This window comes from Vipera berus (assembly GCF_964194415.1).
Source record: "Vipera berus genome assembly, chromosome: 1".
NCBI lineage: Eukaryota > Metazoa > Chordata > Lepidosauria > Squamata > Viperidae > Vipera > Vipera berus.
In genome coordinates, this window is record NC_138202.1 from 28,483,809 (window position 1) to 28,497,380 (window position 13,572).

The following is a 13,572-nucleotide window of genomic DNA, read 5'->3' on the forward strand; positions in this document are numbered from 1 at the left end:
GGGATCTGGCTGGGCTGATCACCCTGATATCGTGTTTCTCTGAAAATAAGTCCTAATGTGTCTTTTGGAGCCAAACAAAATATAAGACTGGGTCTTATTTTCTGGAAACATGGTAGTATCTGCCCAATCTACTTGATCTTGCAGATTCCTTTGATGTTATGTAATCTATTTGGGCCTGGAAGTGCTCTTTCTCTATAGCAGATGGGGTCTTCCTTGAGATCCAGATGGCTCCAACTCTCCTCTTGTTTAGGAGAGCCACGAAGAACTGGTTTTAACCCAGGCCTTTGGCAAAGGAGAATGAGATCCTCCACTTCATTCAGTCTGATCTGTTGTACTTGCTATCTTTTCTCTATCTTTTATTGATTTCACTATAACTACTTTGACTGTTATGAACTGCCCAGAGTATAGGGAGTCAGGTACATACAAGTTTAATAAATAATGATAATACCTGGGCAATCACTTGCAATTAAAATATTACAAAACCCCCCCAAAGGCTTAATTTTGACTGCTCAAGAGCAAGCTATTTGAAGTAATGCAGTCAAAGCCAGAATTCAAAAAATCATCAAAAACAGATTGTACAAAACAGAAGAAGAAAGAGTAGATCATATACTCAGCTTGTGCAAGAAGATTGCATAAACTGATTATAAACAGTGACATAATACAGTCAGCAAAAGTATTCCCTGGAACCTCTATAAAAATTATCCTGTGCAAGTAATAAAAATATAGGTGAAAAAGTACATGAAAATTAGCAGGTTAAAATATTGTCAGATTTTTCAGATAAAACTTAAAATCTTGGCACATAACACATGACTGTGGTTAAAAAGAAGAAATATGGCTAATTGATGTGGCAATAGCAAGGGATAGTAGAAGATTAAGAATTAGAGAAGATCACAAAATATCTTGGGTGTTGCCCAGAGTCTCCTTGTAGGGCAGATGGGTGGCATAAAAATCAAATAAATATCTGAAAATTAAAGTTGAAAGATTATGGCATAAGCCAGTTATGGTGGTCCCAGTGGTTATTGGCACTATGGGTGCAATATAAAAAAATCTTGATAATGATGGCACTTGGAAAATTGACAGAATTTTCATTTCATTTCATTTCTCCACTGTAAAAGGCCATGCTGCTTGGATCTGCACTTATGCTGCATCAATACATTGCAACATTTTAGATTCTTGAAAAGAATTCAATGAAAGAACTGGATGAAGGAACTCCAAGGAACTGGCAGCTGTAATTTCACATTGCTGTGTATATACTACTACTACTATTACTACTACTATCACTAGAGACTGGACAGCCATTTCTTTGAAATGGTATAGGGTTTCCTGCCTTAGCAGGGGGTTGGACTAGATGACCTCCAAGGTCCCTTCCAAATTATTATTATTATTATTATTATTATTATTATTATTATTATTATTATTATTATTATTATTATTACTACTACTACTATTACTACTACTTTGGGTGTGCTAGTGTAATAACAGAGTAGAATCATAGAACCAAAAGTCTGGAAGGAACCTTGGAGGTCTTCTCGTCCAAATTCCTGTCCAGTGCAGAGGATTTTATACCATCCCAGACAAATGTTGTCCAATTTCTTGAAAACATCCAGTGATGGAGCACCCACAACTGTGGGAGGCAAGCTGTTCTAGTGATTAATTGTTCTCACTATCAGGATATTTCTCCTTAGTTTAGTTGGATCTCTCTTTAATGAGCTTCCACCCATTGCTTCTTGTCCTATCCTCAAGTGCCCTTCAAGTACCAGAAGATAGCTGTCATGTCAGCCCTAAACCTTCTCTTCGTTAGGCTAGACATACCTAGTTCCCTTAACCACTAATTGTATGGATTTAGCCTCCAGACCCCTTACCATCTTTGTTGCTCCTCTCTATACTCTTTCTAGGGTCTCAGCATCTTTTGTGAATTGTCGTGACCAGAATTGGACACAATATTCCAAATGTGGCTTCACTAGTGGAGTATAAAGCAGTACTGTCTCTTCTCATGAACTTGATGATAATCCTAAGAAAACAAATCAAACAATGTGGTAGGGAATGATAAGAAAAAAGAACAACTTAGGAGATGCAGAAAACATACCCGCGGACAGGCATAAAAGTCTTAAATGCTTATATACAAATGCTCAAAGCTTGGGGAACAAACAGGGTGAATTAGAAGCAATAGTACATGAGGGCAGGTATGACATAGTTGGCATTACAGAAACCTGGTGGGATGAAAGCCATGACTGGAATGTACTGATGGATGGATACAAATTGTTCAAACCCCCCCCCCCCAACAGATCTACAAAAAGAGGAGGGGAAGTTGCAGAAATGCACATGATCAAAGATAAAATCTCTCCAGAATGTACATGGGTCAATATAAAAGCAAAAAAGTGACATTGCCATAGGTGTATATTACAGACCACCCAATCAATCAGAAGAAATAAATGAACTCTTTGCCAACCTGTTAACAAATGTATGTAGGAAGCATACCACAGTAGTAATGGGAGACTTCAACTATCCAGATATCAATTGGAGACCAACTCTGCAGCGAGTGGGAGATCAAACAGATTCCTAACCAATCTAGCTGGCAACTTTGTCATCCAAAAGGTGGATAAGAGAACTAGATGTAAAGCTATACTGGACTTAATTCTTACTAATAAGAGAAGAAGTGATAGAGTTGAAGTTGCTGGAACCTTGGGTGAAAGTGACCACATCCTACTGGAATTTAATATAATGCAAAAACTAGCAATAGTAAACAGTCCAACCAGTGTCTTAAACTTCAAAAGAGCCGATTTTAATAAACTCAGAGTGGGTGGTTGCAGCAGGTTTTGGTCACTTCACATGACCCTGGGACATTGACCATCATAAATATGAATCAGTTGCCAAGCATCTGAATATAAATCACAAGACCCTGGAGATGCTGCAACATTCCAGCTGATCGGCACTTCTTCTGGGCTCAGCAGAAGCGCCAGGATCAGCGCCGATCTCCAGCTGGAGCCTGGCGCTAATCCTGGCACTTCCACTGAGCCCTGACAGCCCTGAGCTCCAGCCATCTCTCAGTTTTGGTCACCATACTACAAAAAAGATGTTGAGAATTTGGAAAAAGAGAAGAGCAATTAAAATGATCCAAGACCTGGAGACTAAAACGTGAAAAATGGCTTTGGCTAGTCTAAAGAAAAGAAGAAACAGGGGGTGACATGATAGCAGTACTCCAGTATTTGAGGAATTACCACAAAGAAGATGGGGTCAGATTATTCTCCAAAGCACCAGAGGGCAGGACAAGAAAGAATGGTTGAAAACTGACCAAAGAGAGAAGCAACCTGGAATTAAGGAGAAACTTCCTAACAGTGAGGACAATTAACCAGTGGAACAGCTTGTCTTCAGAAATCATAGGCACTCCATTATCACTGGAGGTTTTTAAGAAGAGACTGGACAGTCACTTGTCTGAAATGGTATAGGTTCTCCTGCTTGGGCAGGGGGCTGGACTAGAAGACCTCCAAGGACCTTTCCAGATTCCTATTCTATTCTATTCTATTCTATTCTATTCTATTCTATTCTATTCTATTCTATTCTATTCTATTCTATTCTATTCTATTCTATTCTATTCTATTCTATTCTATTCTATTCTATTCTATTCTATTCTATTCTATTCTATTCTATTCTATTCTATTCTATTCTATTCTATTCTATTCTATTCTACTCTACCCTACCCTACCCTACCCTACCCTACCCTACCCTACCCTACCCTACCCTACCCTACCCTACCCTATTATCATTAAAATATTTCCTGCATTGTAGAAAACCAGTCATTTGTGGTAGAATGTTAGGTATTTGAACAGGGTGATCTCATCTGTCTTCATTGTTCTATTTCAAAGTTTTGCTTAGTTCCCAATCTCTCATAATTCTTAGTCTCCATCTCTTCTACATCTTTGTTTCTCTTATCTGATTATGTTCCAGTGAGGTGAAATAGGAATGAGCATTTTGCCTCTGCTCTTCTGTGTTGAATCCTTTTGTTTTCCCTCCTGACACTTCATGATGACTGGTTCAAGCATCTGTATGCATTTGAATACTAACATTAGTTTGTCAAAAGATCTCAACTATGGCAGATAAAAATGAAATTAGATGATTATGGTAGGCTTATATAGGCCTTCCTTTTCTGTATTGTATCATAGTTGTAAAATGTGAGTCTGATGTCATTTGCAAAGCATTTTGCTGTTTTCATCTGGGAAATTTATTTAGTGGTTAGCTAGACACAGATGCATCTATTTCTGTTATATCATTTTTCAGGGACTGATTCCAAATGGGATGTCTCTGTGTATGGCATAATATATGGAAATACAATTATATGTCTTCAACTGACTTGAAAAACTCTCCCCTGCAATAACAACTGATTGCAGTTAGAATGATGTATTGTTTTTAATTTTATTATAATGCCTTTCCCCCTTTAATTTTCCAGTTTTAATTATAATTCTACAGATAATTGAGGCAGTAACATTATTCTTCTTGGTATTCTCATATCAGTCCTATGAGTGGGTTAATTTGAGAGATACAGTAATTACTGCACAGAATATTTTTATGCCATGATTGAGTTGAGATTTGAACCCAAGTCTCCTTGGCCAAAATCCAACATTTAGTGCTACTTATTGTTATCTTCATTCTTATTCTCACTGGTATATATGCATCTCAAATACATATTATAGTAGGTTCATATGGGCAAAATATTAGTTTTGTAAGCTGGTATTTTTTTGTGAACACTTATAACAATATGCAGATGAATAATTTTGGTACTTTTTTCACATTCCCTAAAGAACAAGCTATTATAAACCTCCAATTTTCTATCCTGGATATATGCTGGATTATAAAACTCATTATCTCTTGTTATGATATGCAGAGTGACCCTATGGGTTGTTATCAGCTGTCATATCTCTGCAGGCATTAAAATCCATTCTTTTCTGGAATACTGTCACTATATTAGAAGATACAAGACAGCACCTGCAGTGATTATTTCTGGTTTGTTGGACTGTGTAACGTGAAAGATAAAGAAATATTTCATTGCAAACTAGAAATACAAATTAGTGCATTGGGATTTTTTTTAGGGAGGCTACCGCTCAGAAAAATGAAATATTTACATGAGACTGGTCTCATTTGGTACCATGTTCCCAGTAGATTTCCATGTTCCCATTTAAAAATGATTTGTTCTGGTCTTCAGTAGCCTGCAGTCTGGGTGAAGGAGGTTGCAATGTACTTCAGACAGGACAGTTCAGCCAGACAGTAGGGGGAGGGGGAAAGAAACATAATTTTTCTCCTGCATAACTTCCATACTCACAGATGTGTACGTTCTCCAGTCCTTTCCTCACCCCATGCCCATATTTTCAGTCCTCTGATAGACCATACTCCCTCAATTCCTGCATCAGACCATTTCTTTTTGTTTCCTCACTAAAACATGTGCCTTCTATTACGTTTTTGGATTTGCTATGTCCTAACTCACTTCCAAGGGACGCGGTGGCTCAGTGGGTTAGGACGCTGAGCTTGTTGATCAGAAGGTCGGCAGTTTGGCGGGTCGAATCCCGAGTGCTGCGTAACAGAGTGAGCGCCTGTTATTCGTCCCAGCTTCTGCCAACCTAGCAGTTCGAAAGCACGTAAAAATGCAAGTAGAAAAATAGGGACCACTACAGTGGGAAGGTAACAGTGTTCCGTGCGCCTTTGGCATCCAGTCATGCTGGCCACATGACCACGGAGACATCCTCGGACAAGTGCTGGCTCTTCGGCTTTGAAACGGATATGAGCACCGGCCCCTAGAGTCGGAAACGACTAGCACGCATGTGCGGGGGAACCTTTACCTTTACCTTTAACTCACTTCCAGTTAAGACAGAAGCTAAAATATGTGGCACTCCATTTGTTCAAATTTATATGTCATCATCTGATACTTCCTTGCTCCTTTGTTTCCTTTTATATCCCCTGCCAAAGTGTCATTTGTAACTTCTTTATGGCTGGGATTTATGTTATTTATTTATTAAATTTGTTTGTTGCCTATCTCACTGCAAGGCGACTCTGGGTGGCTTACAACATCAAAATAAAACCATAAATATATATGCCTATACTTAAAATCACAATAAAGTCACAATGAACATACAGATTACAACTAACACTAAAATATGGGGAGGAAAGGAGCAAAATGTATTTCTATTAATGATGTTTTGGCCTTGCAAGCACCACATAAATTGTTGCTATACATAAATAACAGTCGGGTATGGGTAACTGTGGTTCAATGTCAAACCAGTTTTTTATTGCAACTCATTGCATCATGTTCTGAAATTCACAATGCAAGTAGAATAATTTGGTTTATCAGTCAATTTTCAAAATTACTTATTCTAATACTGTTTTTAGTGGAAAATATCAGAAGACAATGATAAAACAGTTCTATATTATTCCCCCAAAAAGTAATGCTGATGTATCCATGAGGTTACCAGGTCTGGAGAAAAACAGTATTCAAAAAACCTTCTCAATATAAAAGAAGCACTGCTGGATCTTACCAAACCAAATCTTATTCTTAACCCTCTTTCTTGGAGGCCAGTGATATTCAGCCTTCTACTATTATTGATCTCAGTGCTGATAGTTAACTCTTAGGAGAGTTGTATCCCATTGTCTTTTCTTCTGCTATGATCTTCTTGTGGTGGTAAATTTCATAAACCAGAACATATTATCTCTCTTTTTAAAAATTTGGATATATTGTACATCCAATTAGTTTTACTGAGCAACTCCAGATTGTTTCTTTTTCTTGCATAGCCTTTAATTGAAATAACTGGATCCAATTTTTTCCTTTAAAGAGAAGAGCCTATCTCATTAGCTTAAATGGGAAAGAGATGTTAACATTCATTTGGGACCTTATTTTTGTTTAGATTTTACATACCCTTTTGGGGGAAGGTAGGATGTTGCTCAATTTACATTTCTATTTTTTATTTAAAACTATTTTGTTGATGTGTTACTTAGATCTATCTGGCTGCATTTATCTTCAGATATTGGTGTATTTTTCTGTATAGACGTAAGTATTATTGGTCTTTAACATAACAAAGTTGATGTTAAAGTGGCTTTAATTTGCCATATCCAATTGGCCATTTGGATGATATGCATGTTTAGAACAAGCATTTGTCCTAACTTTGATTCTTTTTCCTCCTAAAAATTATATGTATAAGAAATTGTGAGCATGCACTTATGCTCATTCTGAACTTGGCAAGATGATTTTATGCTGCCTGCCATTCCAACCAAGCATGCAGCATTTGGAGGACACCAGGCTGGAGTAGCTGGCCTGAAGACTAGAGCCTATGAGTTGTTGAGCTTTCGTTGTTTTAGCTTTTCGACCCTTGTTGTCCTGTATCATACTATCCTCCCCTCCCATCTTATTACCAATATTTAGCTTTTTGTATAATGCATAATGTATACAAATTGGTTTCTGTAATTTGTTGGAAGTTCTGTACGTTGATATTCATGGATCAATTTTCCTTCCCATTTCCCTAGGCCAAAATAAGTAGATGATGATGATTTAGTCAGTAATGATTTGAGTATTTGTAATAACATATTTCAAACGTTTTGCTTCCTCCTGAAATCTAGTCTAACTAGCTCTCTTGTGACCTTCTAAAACTAGCTGTTGTTGTGCATGCCTTCATTTTATAGACCAGAGGTGAGGAACGTTCCCTATCTTTTACTGGCTTTTACCAAAAAAAAAAAAGCCATTTAACATACTACCCAGAAGACAGAACAACCTCTCCTTCTGGGAGAGGGACCTTGTGTGGTAGCTCTTTCACTGTCACTTCAGCTTTCACTGTCTGAAATGCTTCCCCCAGGTAAAACTGTGCTCTTCATCTCCTCAGTTGCGAGGGAGATATTAGTAATCCTCAAGATTCGCGAAGTAAAATAAATCTTAAGATGATCATACTATAATACAGGGCTTTTCAACCTTTTCACCCATTGTACCACTTTTAGGATATGGCAACATCCGAGTAACCACCAGTTGCCTAGCAAGGTGTCAAAAACTTGATGACCCCCCCCCCCCAAAATGGAAAAAAGTGATGAAGTACAGGTAGTCCTTGACTTACAACAGTTCACTTAGTGACTGTTTGAAGTTACAATGGCACTGAAAAAAGTGCCCCCCAAGCCACAGCTGAGCAAGACACTTGCCTGCCTGCCCGGCGGCGCTCTTCCTCCTGTCCGAGGTTTTCATTGTTGTGAGCATTTCTGTTGAGGATTGGCAGCGGGGGTGGGGTGTCTGGTTTTTATCCCCCCCTTCCCCCGTCCGCTGGGTGCTTGCAGCAGGTGTTGGTCACTTCACATGACCCTGGGACACTGTGACCGTCATAAATATGAATCAGTTGCCAAGCATTTGAATGTAAATCACAAGACCCTGGAGATGCTGCAACATTCCAGCTGATCGGCGCTTCTTCTGGGCTCAGCTGGAGCCAGGCACTGATCCTGGCGCTTCCGCTGAGCCCTGACAGCCCTGCAGCTCCAGCCATCTCTCGCTCAGGCTTGTGCGGTGCTGCCACCGGTTCAGCTTATTCCCCTCCCCCGCTACCACTTTTCTAGGATGGTTGCGTACCACTTGCCAGGTGCCAATGTACCACAGGTGGTACCCATACCACTGGTTGAAAAGCCCTGCTATAATACTCAGAATGATCCCAGAATATTGACTGTTGGGGAACCTGCAATAAAAAAACCTGGTTTCGAAGCAAGGAGCAAAACGGAAAGGAAATAGCAGTTTACGTTGCAAAATTTTATACAGGTTCAATTTCTTCCTCTATATCAGGAATAGATAAATTTATGGACGTCTGGCAGCCCCTACTATTTTACTGTGTGTGACTTCCAAAGATACTGACCTTGTACTGCTGAAATATGAAGGCACATGTTTGCTTAAAAAACCCCAAAGAAACAAGGAACATATTAAATCTCTAGTAGGGGTTAATGCACCTATTTTGATAAAACAACAGCACTATGTCTCAAATTCTTTTGAAGTGAAACATGAAAACTACAATTTGTGTCAGTGGGAACAATCAATTTTCTTCTGGCAAAATACACATTTTTATTCCCATTGTACTCTTGAGTACATATTTTGTTGTTTTTATTTAGCTTAGATCAAGAATATACCGCAGTGTTTGGAGAAAGATAAAAACTGGAATGAGAATACTCTTGGAAGTATAAATTGGGTTGACTTGCTTAACAGTGAGAATGAAATAAATTTTTTAACCATCTCTGCTTACAATACTGTAGAATTGACCATCTTCTACATTTCCCTTTCTTTGGCTCACTATCTCAGTTTGGAGATGGTAAAAAGCACTTTTTGAAGATTTTTCTCTTTGCTGGTTCTTGAGAAGGGGAGAGAGCCTTCCATCAGCCATATTGATTTCATCTTTTTGTCATGAATGCTTAAGCCACTGCTTATGCCAAGTAATTGGATTATTGTTTTTCTGGAATCTTTCACATCTGTAATATGTTACTCTTTTTTTCATGCATAGATTTATCTCCCCACCCCTTCCTTCCCTTTGAAAATAAAAAGGAAACATGAATATGAAGCTACCTACTGGACCACCTGTCTGTTTTATCACTTATTTATTTTTTTAGCATCCAGTGATTTTTCTCTTTCAGTTGTGAAAGCTGCGTGGAGCTGCTGTTTGTTCGGGGAGCTGGGAATTGTCAAGAGTGTGATACCCCTTTGCGGAAGAACAACTTCAGGGTACAACTCTTTGAGGATCCAGCTGTTGACAAGGAGGTGGAAATCCGTAAGAAGGTGCTGAAAATGTAAGTATCAGAAAGCCCCAATTAAGAGAAGCCACTTCTTTTTTTGTTTGTGTTTTCAAATTCATTTTAGCCATGTTTGTGAAAAGGGTTTGTTTAAAATATTTGCAAAATATTCTTGCTCAGGAAAGTATTTTTTTCTGTTTTTTGGTAATTTTCTTTGGGTTTTTCAATACAAAATAGGGCAGAGCAATGCACAGAAACAAAGACACCTGATTTGTGCATAAATAACATTCCATATGACAATATTTCAGGCAGGAAACTTCAATTCTTTCTCTTAGTTCTGATGTGTTGGGAGTTTTAATGTTGGTTGTTAACCTGAATACAAGCTAATTCTGCTGACTGCCAGCAGTTCGATTCTCATCGGCTTAAGGTTGACTCAGCCTTACATCCTTCTGAGGTTGGTAAATGAGGACCCAGATTATTGGGGACAATACGCTGACTCTGTAAACTGCTTAGAGCTGCAAAGTACTATGCAGCGGTATAATAAGTCTAAGTCCTATTGCTATTATGTGGAATTAACTAAAAACAGCCACGTTGCTGAGCATAAAAACTAGTAAGGATGGTATTTTTACTTTTTTCGTTATTGCTCTTTAGCTATAAAACTTACCATAATCATTTTAAAATATGAGACATTACCTGGCGTCAGGCTTATATGATCTTGTTCTAGACCTTTAAATGAAATAACAAACTTGAGATTATAATTTTCTTAGCTCTTTAGATCCCTTTTATCCATTTGTCATTGCTCTGTTCTGTTGGCTTTGGGGAAGCATTTTTATTAGCTGCTGACTCACTTAAGGTTCAGAAAAGATCAGTTTAGATAAAGTCTGAGTGCTTGGCTTTTCAGAAAGGATGAAGAAAGAATGTCAGAAGTTTATATTTTTGAATGCTCAGATATAATCCTATTTTTTGTGTGTGTGTCTCTTGGCAAAGATACAATAAAAGAGAGGATGACTTCCCCAGCTTAGCAGAATACAATGATTTCCTGGAAGAAGTGGAAGAAATTGGTAAGTTCTAATGTGTGCATATTTGATGCTCTGCATGCTTTTATCTTCATTGAATGTTAAAGCTGAGCCTCTCTTCACTGATATTTATTGGAGCACTTGCTGATTGGCTAATTACTTTCTCCTTGGATTTTTAATCAAGAGCCCTTCAATTGGAGGGATGCATCTGAGTAATAAATGTTTTTAGTAGTCATAGTAAGGATGGGTTGTGGTATGGTGGGAAACACATACAGCAGATGTGGTTATAAAAATGCTTTGTAGGTTATTGCTGGGACTGCAAAAGAAAAACTCCCACCAAAGAAAAAGGGGAAGGAGGAGCATTCAGTTCTTAATCTTGGCTTCCATTTGCCTTTATTCACCATGACAGTAGCCATATGGCCCCCCTGTAATCCTCTTGCTGCTTCAAGTACAGTAGCTGGGAGGACTTGAGACATTTGACCCTACATACATTTTGGCAATGTATTTATGGGGCTAATGCAGAAGGACAGAAGTTAAAGAGCAAGATGAAATCTCTTTTTTTCCCCTCCTTCTTTGTTGAATTTCAGGTCTACAGATGCTATAGCTTGGGGGCTGTCCCATTTTGTTGGCAGTTGTAACACAACATTCTCATTGGGGAATGTTGACCTAACAGATTGGGTGGGAAATAGGATCTTTCTTGCATTGGAGACCAAGGCATGTTAATAGGGGAGAGATGTATGTGCTCTTTGAGGTCTTGTTAATATTTAATGCCTTCCCTCTATTTATGGCTATACTCCAGTGAGCTTTTAGTGTGCATATTTCAATCGAATCCTCCTCTCCTTACCCTGCACAGCATTTATCTGAGTATAGGTGGCGAGATATGCCTGACCTTTGGGGCTGAGTTCCCCCAAACCTTTCCCTTTAAGAAGTCCCCTGGATCTATTAGCTCTTGCTTTGCTATCTGGGCATTAAAGTTTGCTCTTGGTTTTACATTTTTTTGTTTCTGCCCCTGCTCTTGACTATATCATAAACAGAAGACAAAATTGGGTAATAGTAAGCAAATTAATGTGAGTACAAATTATTTGACACGGTTGGTGACTTGCAGTGCCACTGTTATTTATTTTACTTTCAATAGTCCTGTTTCTTATTGTATTCAAAAAAATAATCAAGTTGTAATAAGTTTCTGTGCTCAGTCACTCAAGCCCTGGTCATGTCTTGCTTGGACTACTGCAATGTGCTCTACACGAGGCTACCCTTGAAAAATATTCAGATGCTGCAGCCGGCACAGAATTTAACTGTGAAAAACACTTCTTGGAGCCCCTAAGGTAGCCCATGTTACACTGCTGTTCCACGAGTTGCACTGGTTGCCAGTTTGCTTCCGATTCCAATTCAGGGTGTTGGTTGTCATCTTTAAGGCCCTTCATAGCATGGGTCCAGGTTACCAGGTTAGATGGATGAGTTACATTGGTAGAAGGGGCTGGAGACTTCATCGGCCAGGGAATTCCAGCTGGCGGGGCCCAGGGGAAGAGCCTTTTCAGATGTGGCTCCTGCCCTTTGGAACATTATGTCCTTTGAGATGAAATCTGCGCCCACCCTTTTGGCCTTCCGAAAGGGCCTGAAGACTTGGCTCTGCCAACTGGTCTGGGACCCCAATGGGGATACGTCGTTCTGGAGGTGGTTAAGGGAATGATAAGACCCCCTTCACTTCCCCCTCCCATATGCATCGTACTCTCTTCCTTCTCTTCCCTACCATTACTTTAATGTTATTTTTTAAATTTTTAATATTTTTATTGGTTCTTAATGATTGTAAAGGGACGTGGTGGCTCAGTGGGTTAGGACACTGAGCTTGTCAGTCAGAAGGTCGGCAGTTTGGCGGGTCGAATCCCGAGTGCCGCGTAACAGAGTGAGCGCCTGTTACTTGTCCCAGCTTCTGCCAACCTAGCAGTTCGAAAGCATGTAAAAATGCAAGTAGAAAAATAGGGACCACTACGGTGGGAAGGTAACAGCGTTCCGTGCGCTTTTGGCGTCTAGTCATGCCGGCCACATGACCACGGAGATGTCCTCGGACAAGCGCTGGCTCTTCGGCTTTGAAACGGAGATGAGCACTGGCCCCTAGAGTCGGATATGACTAGCACGCATGTGTGGGGGAATCTTTACCTTTACCTTTACCTAATGATTGTAAGCTTCCTAGAGTCATCGCCAGGCTAGATGGGTGGCATATAAGTTGAATAAAACAAACAAACAACAAACAAACAAATGAGCATTGACTGATCATTATTGGACAAGAGAGCTGACACAGGTGAAGCAAAGCTGATACCAGGTGTGATCAGGCAAGGAGGGTGAGCTAACACGCCAATTTGCAAGAAGCAAGTATTTTGATCAAAATTAAGTTGCTCAAATTCTGAAGAGCCAATTCAGACCTGGGAAACCTTATACAGTGAGATGAAGTCCAATGATTCTTTTTGTCATCCAGTCTTGATGGGTGACAAGCAATGGTTCTTTCTGGCCATTTCTGCCAAAGAGCTTGAACAAAAGGCTAGCAGCTCCCTCTTCTGGTGAGGTAGCACAGAGTGAGGTAGCTGGGCCTGAGCACCCCCCAGCTCTGTGGCTGGAGATTTGTGCTGCAGCTGAACTGGGTTTTCCCCCCCCACCCCAGCACTACAAATTTGATTAGTGATTGTGTGTGTGTTTTTGAATGCATGCATACATACCCACCTCACACCACACAGCCTTACAAGTTAAATGGGAATTTTTTGATTTTTAGGTTTTTTAAAGATATGAAAGTGGTATTAAAAACAATTTGCATTGTGCTGTATCTTAACATCTTAAAGGCAGG

At 39.4% G+C, this 13,572-nt stretch overlaps 1 protein-coding gene across 3 annotated transcripts in view; it reads left to right on the forward strand.

Moving 5' to 3' along the window:
- The window catches only part of MNAT1 (MNAT1 component of CDK activating kinase), a 153,909-nt gene that overhangs the window by 43,608 nt on the left and 96,729 nt on the right, over window positions 1-13,572 (forward strand). For all 3 annotated transcript variants that reach the window (XM_081344000.1, XM_081344002.1, XM_081344001.1), the window contains exons 2-3: window positions 9,625-9,777; window positions 10,708-10,781. In XM_081344000.1, coding sequence (XP_081200126.1) covers window positions 9,625-9,777; window positions 10,708-10,781 — 227 coding nt within the window. The remainder of the gene's footprint in view (window positions 1-9,624; window positions 9,778-10,707; window positions 10,782-13,572) is intronic.